At 37.0% G+C, this 12,407-nt stretch overlaps 1 protein-coding gene across 3 annotated transcripts in view; it reads left to right on the top strand.

Annotated features, from left to right (window-relative positions):
• BACH1 (BTB domain and CNC homolog 1) overlaps window positions 1-12,399 on the top strand; it is a 40,289-nt gene extending 27,890 nt beyond the window's left edge. For 2 of the 3 annotated variants that reach the window (XM_082703312.1, XM_082703313.1), the window contains exons 4-5: window positions 870-1,076; window positions 12,169-12,381. In XM_082703312.1, coding sequence (XP_082559438.1) covers window positions 870-1,076; window positions 12,169-12,186 — 225 coding nt within the window. In that variant the 3' untranslated portion in view covers window positions 12,187-12,381. Of the gene's footprint in view, window positions 1-869; window positions 1,077-12,168 lie in introns of all 3 variants that reach the window. The other variant, XM_082703311.1, reaches the window with a different exon arrangement.
• Window positions 12,400-12,407: the final 8 nt, after the last annotated feature.

The raw sequence follows: 12,407 nt of genomic DNA, 5'->3' as shown, positions 1-12,407 counted from the left end.
GAATTTAAGAAGTAATATGTACGCATGAGATATTTCTATAGATTTATTTATGGCATTTATAAACCCAGTGTTTGAAACTATGAAAATAATATTAAGAAAAATAACATTTAAGAAATCTAAAACATTTTGTATAACTAGTTTCTCTAAGTTTGAAAGACAAATTAAGTAGGTTTCCAGAGAAACTTGATCAGCGTTTTGTAAGCATTTTTGATATCATTAAATTGACACACAGTTTATTAAAAAAAAAAAATCCTCCTTTTTCCAAATTTAAGTATGTTGAAAATGACTTTAAAATATTCATAAGGCTTTTCTAACCATTCCTATACTGGAAAGTGAAATGTGTAGATTTTTAAGTTGAGTTATATGAAACTACTATTCTCTTGACAGAAAACTTAATTTTCTGAAATGCCTTAGAAATTACTAGTGTAATTATACCAGTGTTCAATCAGTGCTACCCAGTAGTATAAGTGAAAGTATAAAATAGATTTTTTTTTTTTTGGTTTGGTTAAGCACATTAAAAACACTTTAAAAAGAAGTTTAAAGATATTTTTGTGTTATTAAAATACCCTAGTAAAAGAACTTAAATTCTCTTTATTTTAAATACATGAATATTTGTGTTAATATTTTTATTTGCTAAAGAAATATGCTTCTCAATTTTCTTGTTTTCTGAATGCTCTTAAATAACCTAGAAATATCAAATTATCAGTTATTTTTTATAAGGGGTTATATAGAAATTGGAAATAGAGGTCTTTCTTTTTTAAGTTTAAATAAAATTCCCTGGAAAATATAGATGTGTATCTTCCTCTTCCTAGATTTAAGTGTAACTCCATTTTATGGCAACAATTACTCATGTTTATTTTACATTCTAGGTAAAACTGCCATTTAATGCACAACGAATAATTTCACTCTCTCGAAATGATTTTCAATCCTTGTTGAAAATGCACAAGCTGACTCCAGAACAACTGGAATGTATCCATGATATTAGAAGAAGAAGTAAAAACAGAATTGCTGCACAGCGCTGTCGCAAGAGGAAACTTGACTGCATACAGAATCTTGAATCAGAAATTGAGAAGCTGGTAAGGATACAAGTTTCGTGCTGCTTAAAATCTACTAAATTCATTCATTCTTTCTTTTTTATAGAGGAAATCGCTGTTTCAGTTCCCAAGTCAGCTATAATGCTCAGTGATACGTTCATTTCAAAATTTACCAATTACCATTTTAAGAAAATAAATTATATGACATTTTTAGAAAGTTTAAGAAATGAGAAAATGAAGAGTTTTCATAGACTGTTTTACTTATGTGAGAATTCTACATTTTTAGGGTGTTCTGCTATAATATGTAAATTGAGAACTATTTCTGGGTGGTTTTTTAATGATAAACGAATTACGGGTAATTTTACTGACTGCTTAATTCTTTTAAAAAAGATTTTATTTATTTATTTGAGAGAGAGAGAGTGCATGCATGAGTACAAGATAACGTGAGGGGGGCTGCCCACAGAGGCAGAGGGAAAAGAAGGCTCCCCACAGAGCAGGAAGCTCAGTGATGTGGGGCTTGATCCCAGAACCCCAGGATCATGACCTGAGCTGAAGGCAGATGATTAACCAGCTGAGCCACCCAGGTGCCCCACTGTCTACCTAATTTTTAGTATTTGGGTAAAGATTAAAGAAATGATGAAACACTTTAATCTCTTTGTGCAGTGTTTGGTGTCTATAAAAGCTAATGTTCTAGTTGTTGTTCATTTAAATGAACTGTAAACTTGAATAACTTGTTTTGGTTGCTATCAGAACAAAAAAAAAAAACAACTTGGATCTTTCATCTAAGGGGAAAAACTCATATACTGATATGGATAGAAATTTTAAGATCTAATGAGACTCTTAAGTAGAAGAATGCTTACTTTATTGAATCTTGTTATTTACTCCACCATCAAAATAAATTGATTGAAAAATGGATTCATTTGCACCCAAGTTTCACTGTTCTCCTAATAGTTGGTGGAAGGAAGCACTGTATGAAAGAAAATAACTGTGATGGAGAAAGCGGGGAAACCAGCCCCTAGAAGTAGTAAAAACATTCTTTGAATATTTGGTTTTGAGTCTTTGTTAATTATTGGTGAATGTTTAAAATTGTGATTGTAGCAAGTCTTCAAGCACAAACATTCTAGCTATGAATAAGAATAGTGTAGCAACATTTTAGTAAATAGAAACAATCTGTCCAGGAGATGCATCCTTATTTTATGCTGTATCTGATTTTTATGATAATGCTGTGATTTCCTCCATTGAATCCATCTTTGCCCTCATCACAGAAAACAAAACAAAATAAAAACAAAATAAAAAACCAATCTGTGCCTTTATATACCTTCAGAAGAGAGGAAAAATAAAAACTTACTCCTACATTGTGGTCAGTACCCTATTTACCTGTTACAGTAATTTGGTACTGGCTGTAAGAAACAAACCATCTGAAGCATGAATGAATGACTTAATGAATGCATTTGTTGTAAGGATAGAGGTGTGTCCCATATAGAGACCAAAGAATGGAGCAGACCTTGTAAGTAGCATAGAACGAGCAAGTGGAAAAGTGCCAAGAACCCAGACAGTCTAATCTCTCAGCTCATCTCTCTGCACCTGCCCACGTGGCACTCCGTGGGTGGCTCTCTGTGCCACCAAGGGAGGAATGGCTGCAGTGTGACTTCCGTATAGTTCACTCTCCTCCAGGGTCTAGTGCAGATGGAGATGACAGTTTTAGTTCTAAATTCCCAAGGAGGTGAGCATCTAGTTGGCTTATTTCAGCTCAGGTGTCCTCTTCTGTGATGAGAGAGCAGGAACAGATAGTGGCAATGTGGCTACTGAGAGCCCCCCTTGGGCAGGCAGAGTAGATCGTCTGCCGGGGATCTGCTCACCCAGGTGTGCACCCGTCTGAGCTCAGCCCAGTTACGTTCTTCTCCCCAGTATCACCAGAGAAGACATGCTAGCTTTTTTTTTTTTTTTTTTTTTTTAGCAGAGTGACTTGCCTTGTGCTTTAGCTTCCTTGAACTCTGCCCCATCCTTCATACTGCTCACGGTTCTAATAATTTATCCAGGCACACTCCAGTTGCAAAGGGTAAGGGGCACTTGTAAAGTTCAGTCTTGCCACAGATCTCTCTCTCTGGTGAAAATAAGCGGAGAGTGTGCTACTTATTAGCTTATAGGACTAAGAAAGCTGGCCCTTTTCCTAGAAGTAAAATAATTTGAGCCTTAAGGTATTTTATTACATTAAGAAGTTTGCTTAGAATTTAGACCCTGGTTATTGGGTGATGTTATGGGTCTTGTTTTTTTGGTAAAGAGAGGAAGACCTATAGTAGTTAACAGCCACACTTCTACCACAAGTTTGTGTTTAGTAGTATGGAGAGCTGAGAATGTGGGGGACAGATCTGTTTGTTTGTTTTTAGATGATACTCTTTGGAAACATGGCCAGTAGACCAGCAGTATTTCCCAGTATTTATAGTCTGGGTGGTATTTTAGCAAACCTATTTAAGGGAAAATACTTGTTTCATAACTAAACAGCCATGTTACTATAGCCAGTATAGCCACTAACTGATTAGGTTAACATATAAATAAATGCTCAGTAACTGGTCTGGTAATATTCATGTGAAGGGTCCCATATTTCAGTAAGCTTCAGTCTTCGGCTGCTGGCTATAAACTTTTTGTGCTTTGTCCTAAGAGTAATAGCATAATAGACTGGATGGAACAACACATGAAAGAAATGTTTTGGTTACAGTAAGAACAGTGATTCTCAAAAGTCCTCAAGATGGGTCCATGGAATAATGATCATATATAAAAAACACTTTAATAGTCTGAGTGTGCTGGGAAAGCGAAAGGGTGATGTTAGTTCGAATTCAGTAAATTAATGAGCTGTATTTCTCAACAACAAGTCCTGTCAGAATCTAACTGGAACCCTTGAAGAAAAAGAAAGATGTGTATTTATTTAAATTGATGGTAATTCTAACATTTATTTAAAATTTGATAGTGTATTAGAGGTTAGGTGTTGATTTGGCATTGCATTCACAATAAGGATTTTGAATATGTATAATCTACAAACCAACCAATAACACGGCTTTTTTTTTTTTTAAAACCAATATACAAAGTTCAAGAATCATTCAACTTCTGTTTATATATTTGGCTTACAAAGCTCTTATCTTTATAGGATTCTTTGCAAGGTCCGTGTTTCTTTTTTTTCTGGAACATTAATTCCAAAGTTAGCAAATAATATGTTTCTATACCATTTTGGCCTCAAGGAAAGGTAACCCTGAAATCAAAGGAACTCGGCTTTTAAAGATTTTATTTACTTATTTGACAGAGAGAGAAAGAGAAATCACAAGTAGGCAGAGAGGCAGGCAGAGAGAGAGGGGGAAGCAGGCTCCCTGCTGAGCAAAGAGCCGATGTGGGACTCCATCCCAGGATCCTGAGATCTTGACCTGAGCCGAAGGCAGAGGCTTAACCCACTGAGCCACCAAGGCACCCCAAGGAACTTAGCTTTTAAAGAAAAAAATTACCAAAGTGTGTTTCTCTTAGATGGCATCAAATACTGATTGATATCAGAATCAGAATCTTCAGAAAAGCACTTGAATTAAGACATCATTTTGTTTCATTGCCGTTGTCCATTGAGGGTATAGGAGTACAGAGACCTCATCTGTCCTTAATGTTTGCATCTTATGGGGAAGATTACATTATTTTATTAAAAATAAACCTGTTTTAGCACAGGTTAATAATAAACCACATGCTACTGGCTGCTCTGCCCACATGCACACTGCCATCTCCAGACACACCCACAGGGCCCTTCTGGATTTGCCCATTGCCGTTCTGTGATACCTTTGAGCAGCACACGTTGAAATGGGGTTTGTGGACCATTGGCATCGGAGTTATCTGGGGATGTTCTTTCAAAAATGCACTTTCCTAAAAAAAAGATCAATAGGAAAATAAAATGCATGTTTCTTAATCCCACCCCAGAGCTGAGAGAGGGGCCCAGAAGTATACATTTTATGTGTTTCCAGGGAAAATCTTTATGCCCATTTAAATCTGAGAGCCTGTTGCACTGGGACACAGAGTTCAGATGGAGGCTATGGAGTCAAATGGCCGGAAATTTTGTGTGACTACTTTGGTAGCTTTGGTAGCTCTGTGGCCTGGGGAAATTATTTTACCTCTAATACCAACATTCCCTCATTGGCGATTATTGGGGATAAGGATAGCATCACCCTCAGGATCGGTGCAAAGATCACATGCCATTAGGGATGGGAAGCTTTTTGTATTACTCAGCACATGTCCAGGGCTCAACAAATCTTGTAGTATTTTTTTTTTAAGAGTTTATTTATTTGAGAGAGAGACAGTGAGAGAGAGCATGAGCGAGGAGAAGGTCAGAGGGAGAAGCAGACTCCCCATGGAGCTGGGAGCCCGATGCGGGACTCGATCCCGGGACTCCAGGATCATGACCTGAGCTGAAGGCAGTCGTCCAACCAACTGAGCCACCCAAGCACCCCATCTTGCAGTATTTTTAAGTAAAAGTAGTTCTCTCTTCTTTCTCTGAGCATCTGCCAAGCATATTAAATGTTGTGCTGGGTACCAGGAAATCAAAGATAAACGAGAGGTAGTCCTTGCCAATAAAATGCGTGTATTCTCAGAGGGAGCCTGAGAATGTGTTCTCATGTTCTCTTTAGATTTTGTCTTCCTCCCCTGCCTTCTGAAAATTTCAAGCTTTCAGGAAAGTGAAATGAACAGTGTAATAAACAACCTCATGTCAATTCAACAGTTATTGACAGTTTGTCACATTTGCTTCTCTGTTGGTCTTTCTGGGCAGATGTATGTCCCTGCTCTGGTTAGGCTGGTCTGTCTGTGTCTCTCCCTGACAGTCCGTTTTGGTCTCTTTCTAAGCACAGTTGGTTGATCTTGGTCTCACTGTCTTTTCTCTCTTGGTCTCTGTTGCTCTTCTTTTATTTTCTGAATCATTTAAAAGCCACCACATTATGACATTTCACCCCTAAATGCTGACACATGTATCACCTAAAAAATAGACATTCTTACATATCTTTACCAGTATTTTTATCCCACCTGAGAAAAAAATAAATCCTCAATATTATATTTACTCCCTATTCAGATTATGCTCATTGTTCCCCAGATATATTTCATATATACACTTTTTTCCCCAAACTAGGCTCCAGTCATCACAGAACACATCTGGTTATGCCTTTTAGTCTCTCAATCTAGAGCGCTCCCCATCCCCCTTTTAAAATCACAGTAATTTTTTTGAGGAGTCCTGGCCAGATTTCTCTAAATGTCCCACTTTTAATAATTGATTGTTTTTAACAATTAGTTTTAGCTCGTTCTTCCATTTTCACATAAACTGCGAAAGTTTACGATGTTGAAGTGAAGTGAAATGTGAACTGGTGTTGTGTCCTCTCTGTTGTGTTGTGGAGGGGGGGCACGCGCTGGTAGGGCGGCCCACTTGCATAGGTGCGGATTTTCCAGGTTATGTTTTTTCCTCTGTAATTGCTCAGTAATCTGTGAAGTATGACTTAGGCCGTTTAGGAGCATCCTGTTCCCCTCTACTCCTACATTTTTTGCTTTCTAGTATATGTTGGTGACCTTTACCATGGATGTTGCAAAATAGTGACTTTTCCAGTTCTGTCCTTTGTTCCACTCACACTCAGGCTTAATTGATACTCCTCTTTTCTTTTCTTTTCATTTCATTTCATTTATTTATTTATTGGTATTCCTTTTATTTATTTTTATTTTTAATTTTTTGAAAAGATTTTTACTCATTTATTTTAGAGAGCTAGAGCACGGAGGGAGAGGGAGAGGGAGAGGGAGAAGCAGGCTCCCCACTGAGCAGAGAGTCTGATGTGAGGCTCGATCCCAGGACCCTGGGATCATGATCTGAGCCAAAGGTAGATGCTTAACTGACTGAGCCACCCAGGCGTTCTGGTATTCCTCTTTTAAAAATAACTTTTCTTTCCTCCTGTTTTCCTTCCCTCCTACCACATTCTTTTAGTATCACTATGGACTTAGGGATTAATTTTTTCCTAATTTAATTTCTTACAGTCCATAGTGGTCATTAGCCTTTTTGATGTTGATATTTTCTCAAACTTGGCCAAAGAGAGCCTCCCCCCGCCCCCCTCAAGCCAGCTGCTGTGTCCTTTTGACATGACCCCATTAGTGGTTCTGGGCCCCCTGGAGTGACATGTCACAGGCTTACCTTGGACCTCCTGTGTCCCAAGATTTGGAATCATTTCTTCAAAATTCCCTGATTCCTTTTAGCAGGTATTAAACTTAAGAAAGCATGCTTTTTGCTGGAGTGTGTTGATCTGGGAAATGTGTGTGTGTGTATGTTTATGTATAAAATCATGTGTACATTCAGTATGTTTATCATGCTTTGATAAATAAAAGTAAAAATATAATAGAAATCACAAGTTCATGTAGATATTTTCAGTAAAAATTTTATAGTATAGAGCTTTTCTCTTTGCTTCTGTGTTTGTCTTTTACCTCTTTCCATTACAGGGAAAATCTTGGCTCCCGGTTATATTAATATATTTTCTCTTTGCTTTATGCAAATATATTTATAATATAATGACTACATATATATAAGTATAAAGCAAACAGGAAATATTTTGTTAAAGTAATAGTAAATAATTATATGTTAGTATAAAGTAATAATAATGTATCATAACTATATTAGAATTATATGTTAAAAATATATAATTATATATTATATGTAATAGTCACAAAATTACAGCATCAGTATTACTATTAACAATAAGCAGATGGAGCAAAATTTAAGATTTGTTTGCCTTTTTTTGTCCTTAAATATATTCCATACTATTGAAATTTAAAAGTTTAAAAGTTATTTGAAGTAATTTTTTGTCTGTGCTAGCAATTTGATATATGATAAAATTAATTTGTTTCTGTTTGTATTTATTACTGTGATTTGCTTTTCAAAGTTTTTGTGTAATTTTCAAATATATAAAAAAGCTGTACTCCAAAGTCTTGATCCCATGATTTCCCTATACCCTAGTCATAGCTATTTCCTTTGGGTAACTTTTTATTAGTCTCTGAATTTTTTCCTTGTGTTTTTTTTTTTCCAAAAACAGGTTAGTATTTGATGTTTATTCTTAGTACCCTTTCTCCTACTAAACATTCTATATGTACTTTTCTGTATTTCACTGTTTTCACTTAAGAAGTGGTTTACAGGAAATACTTTTTTTTAGTTCAAAAAGGTTGTCATTTTTTTTTAAGATTTTATTTATTTACTTGTTTATCTGTTTATTTAGAGTGGGATGGGGTGGAGGCAGAGGGAGAGAGAGAGAGAATCTCAAGCAGACTGTGTACTGCGCTTAAAACCAACTGTGGGGCTCGATCCCATGACCCTGAGATCATGACCTGAGCTGAAGTCAAGGGTCACACACCCAACTGACTGAGCCCCCAGGTGCCCTGAGGTTGTCATTCCTTTTACAGCTCCATATATTCAGCTGTGACTATAGCACAGTGTCCATACCAGTTTCTTATTGGTGGACATTTGGGACACTGCAATGAATAACTTTGTACATTTTTGTGTGTGTGTGTGCGTTTAAGGAGATGTGTCCTTAGGGATAGATTCCTAGAAGTAGGATTGTTGGATCAAGGGTAAATACATAGTAATTTTGTTAGATATGAATAAATTCTGCTTAGTAGAGGTTGTAGCATTTTGCCTTCCCACCAGCTAGCTGCATCTGTGTATCTGTCTGCCCACAGCCTCAGCAAGGAGTTTGTCCTTAGCTTTGGGGTTTTTTATCTGATCGTGACAACAATTGGTATCTCATGGTGGCTTTTTTTTTTTTTTAAATTTATTTGACAGAGATCACAAGTAGGCAGAGAGGCAGGCAGAGAGAGAGAAAGGAAAGCAGGCTCCCTGCTGAGCAGAGAGCCCGATGTGGGGCTGGAACCCAGGACCCTGGGATCATGACCTGAGCTGAAAGCAAAAGCTTTAACCCACTGAGCCACCCAGGCGCCCCCTCATGGTGGCTTTTATTTTTGTTCTCTTATGAGTGAAATTGAGCATTTGTGTTTATACTTTTTTTTTTAAAGATTTTATTTATTTATTTATTTGAGAGAGAGAGTGTGAGAGAGAATGAGCATGAGGTGTGGGAGGGTCAGAGGGAGAAGCAGACTCCCTGCTGAGCAGGGAGCCCGATATGGGACTTGGTCCTGGGACTCCAGGATCATGACCTGAGCCAAAGGCAGTCAGTCGCTCAACCAACCCAGCCGCCCAGGCGTCCCGAGCATTTGTATTTGTACTTTTAAGGGCCACTTGTATATTTCTCCTGTTTATGTAGAGGCTTTACATCATAAGGAACCATTAATTACCATTTCCTAGTAGTGAGTACTCTTTAACCTAAAAAATTGTCACTGTCAGCTAGTCCTTTTGGTGCCAAAGTCTTTTATCCCTTATCTTTATTGGATGAGTTATATTTAAGATGTATTTTTTAAACTTCATGTGTTTGAATATTGCATACTAGCTGTTGAAAATGTGGATTTGAATGTAAATTTGTTGTGATAAAATGTGGAATGGCACCAGGATGCCAGTTTTATTTTTCTTATAGATCTGTGTTTAAAGCCACAGTACCTCAGACTTGTGCTTCATATGATTGTATTACAGGAAAATTAAAATATATTATATAAATAGGTAGAAAAATAAGCATATAGTAGAAGTAGATAGAGAAATTAAAATATATGGTATACATAGGCAAAATATATTGTAGAAATAGGTGTATTGTACAAATGGAAATATAGAATAGGTGTATATAGGAGAATTAAAATATATTGTAGAAATAGGTAGAATAGGTAAAAAATATAGTTGCTGGTAGAGTATGTTTGGGAGGTAGCTTTAATAAGATACTATGATGCAATTAAGTTGAATTATTTTCATTTAATGAATATTACCAAAGTAAATTTGTGTTTTAGAATTAGAGTGAAATGGAAAAATCCGTAACTGCCTGGAAACTTAACCTGTGTGGGAGTTTAAGTGCAGGGGAAGATCTGGGAGCATTTAATCATGGTAGAGTTCCAGGCTTGTACCTGTTGATTTTAGTTGTAAGCAAGCCATTCCATATGGGACACACACAGAGTGTCATCATGTCACCCGTTATTTAGTGGGGTAGGAGTAGGGAGAATGTTTAAGGTCATATCAGTGTTTATCTAAAGATAATGAAGTTATTAAGTATTTGTCATCTTTCTAGTATCTGTAGGTTTAAAGAAGCCATTCTCATTTCTGGGAGAAAGCTTAGAGCTCATGGTTTTGCTTAGCCATGTTTAATTTAAAAGACCAATCAGCAGTTAACACTTCATCTTTCAGGGGCGCCTGGGTGGCTCAATGGGTTAAGCCTCTACCTTTGGCTCAGGTTGTGATTCCAGGGTCCTGGGATTGAGCCCCACATCAGGGGCTGGGTGAGGGGTCTGGTTCTCCCTCTCTCTGCCTGCCTCTCTCCCTGCTTGTAATCTCTCTGTGTCCAATAAATAAAATCTTTAAAAAAACAACAAAGAAACACTTCATCTGTTTCTGTTTAGAATGGAGACTCATTCAACTTCGATAGAGGAGTCCGTGGCTGAGTATTGTGACTCAGGAAAAGTACTTCTTATTTTCTTCTAGAAGCTTGGTTGCCATCCTCATTTGGTTTGGCTTTTAGGAGGCCATAAAAAGAAGTGGGCACTGATCGCATTAAATATATTCCTTCTTGGGCAGGTAGTGGTAGGCCCTGTTCTTGCCCTCTCGGTACCTGTAGATTCATTTTATCAGAAGCCTACAACTGGCAAACTTTCTGTAACCAAAAATATACTGTCAAACACTGATTTTGGTTTTATTTATTTACTCATTTATATTTAAAAAAATTTTATATTCTTGACCTGTACCTGTATTTTCAAAACAGAACAATTCTGTAAAAATATGAACAAACTAGAGAATACTTGATGATATAAAATTGAGTACTTTGGGGTGGTGGGTGGCTTAGTTGGTTAAGCACCTGAGGTCGTGATAACAGGGTCTTGGGATCCAGCCCCACGTCAGGCTCTCTGCTTAGTGGGGAGTCAGCTTGTCTCTCTCCCTCTGCCTCCACTTGTGCTCTCTCTCTAATAAGTAAATAAAATAAATTAAAAAAATACAATTTAGTACTTTATATTCAAAACATTAGATGGCCTTGAAATATTTAAAAACTATCAATAATTAGATTCATGTATAATTTTTTCAGAAAAACTTCTACATAAAACCGTAGCAGCTCTTTCATATAAAGTAAATTTCTTTTTACCATTTTAGCTGTTTTTGCTCCAGAATAGAATCCATTTAAAGGATGGTCATTGTTGATTATCACTCTGAAATAAACGGTCTGATGTTAGCATCCAACCTCTGCTCTCCAGGGCCTGCCAGTGAGCAGAAAGTCAAGAGAGTGTCATTAAGTTGCATAGGAGAAACCTTGGACCTATCAACATTTATTTACTCTTAATTTATAAATAACTTGATTATTTGGTTTCCTAGCTCATACTAGGTAAGAAGTAATGCAGTGGTTGGTAGAATAGGAAGGACAAAGTAGGACCTTGATGGAAAGAGACAGCATCAGCAAGTGATGGTGGACAGGAAGGCAGGAACCAGGAAAACTTTTGAAACATTCTGTGGTTGGATCTTTTCTGTAGGGATTAAAAAAAAAAAAAAATTAAGTAGTAATAATAACAGCACCAAAAATAATAATTAAGAAGCATAAAATTCCTCCCCGAGCTCCTCATATTTGAGTAATTCACTCACTAGCTTTGTGACTCTGAGCACATTAAACTCGGTGTCCCATCCGTGAAATGGGTTCATTAGTACTTAAATCAGCAGAGTCATTGCATGAATGACAGATGAGATTGCATATCTGAAAGCATTTAGCACAATATCTGGCATGAACTCAATGCTCAATGATTTGAGTTGCAGTAGTTATGAGGACTGTACTCGTATTTTTGGTTATATTCCGTCTCAAATGTCAGGCCCACATTTGTTTACAATCTGCAAATCCAGAAAGCTCTGAACACCCAGCAAGTTTGTCATGAAGTATTTGATCAGAAAACTGATGTAGGCTGACATTGGGCTGTGTCCTTCTTTCTCCCACGTTGTGCATAATTTTATATTTTAATGTGTTTTATCTAGAAATGTGAAGATGTTTGACAGTGGGGGTACTGCCCCAGACCCTGCTAAAGGGATTATGTGTGCATCCACGTTGTCTTCCTAAAATCTGAAATATTCTGAATCCCGTGATACATCTGGGCCTCAGAGTTTTGGATGAGGGATCATGGGCCTCTGAGGTACTTAGTAGATTTTTGGATTGAGTTGAAAGTAAAAATTCTATGTGATCTTACTTAATGAGAAGACGACAGTAGATACGAAAT

The sequence above is a fragment of the Mustela nivalis genome (genome assembly GCF_964662115.1).
Source record: "Mustela nivalis genome assembly, chromosome: 1".
NCBI lineage: Eukaryota > Metazoa > Chordata > Mammalia > Carnivora > Mustelidae > Mustela > Mustela nivalis.
The sequence above is the reverse complement of the archived record's forward strand: the minus strand, read 5'-3'. Positions and strand labels throughout refer to the sequence as shown.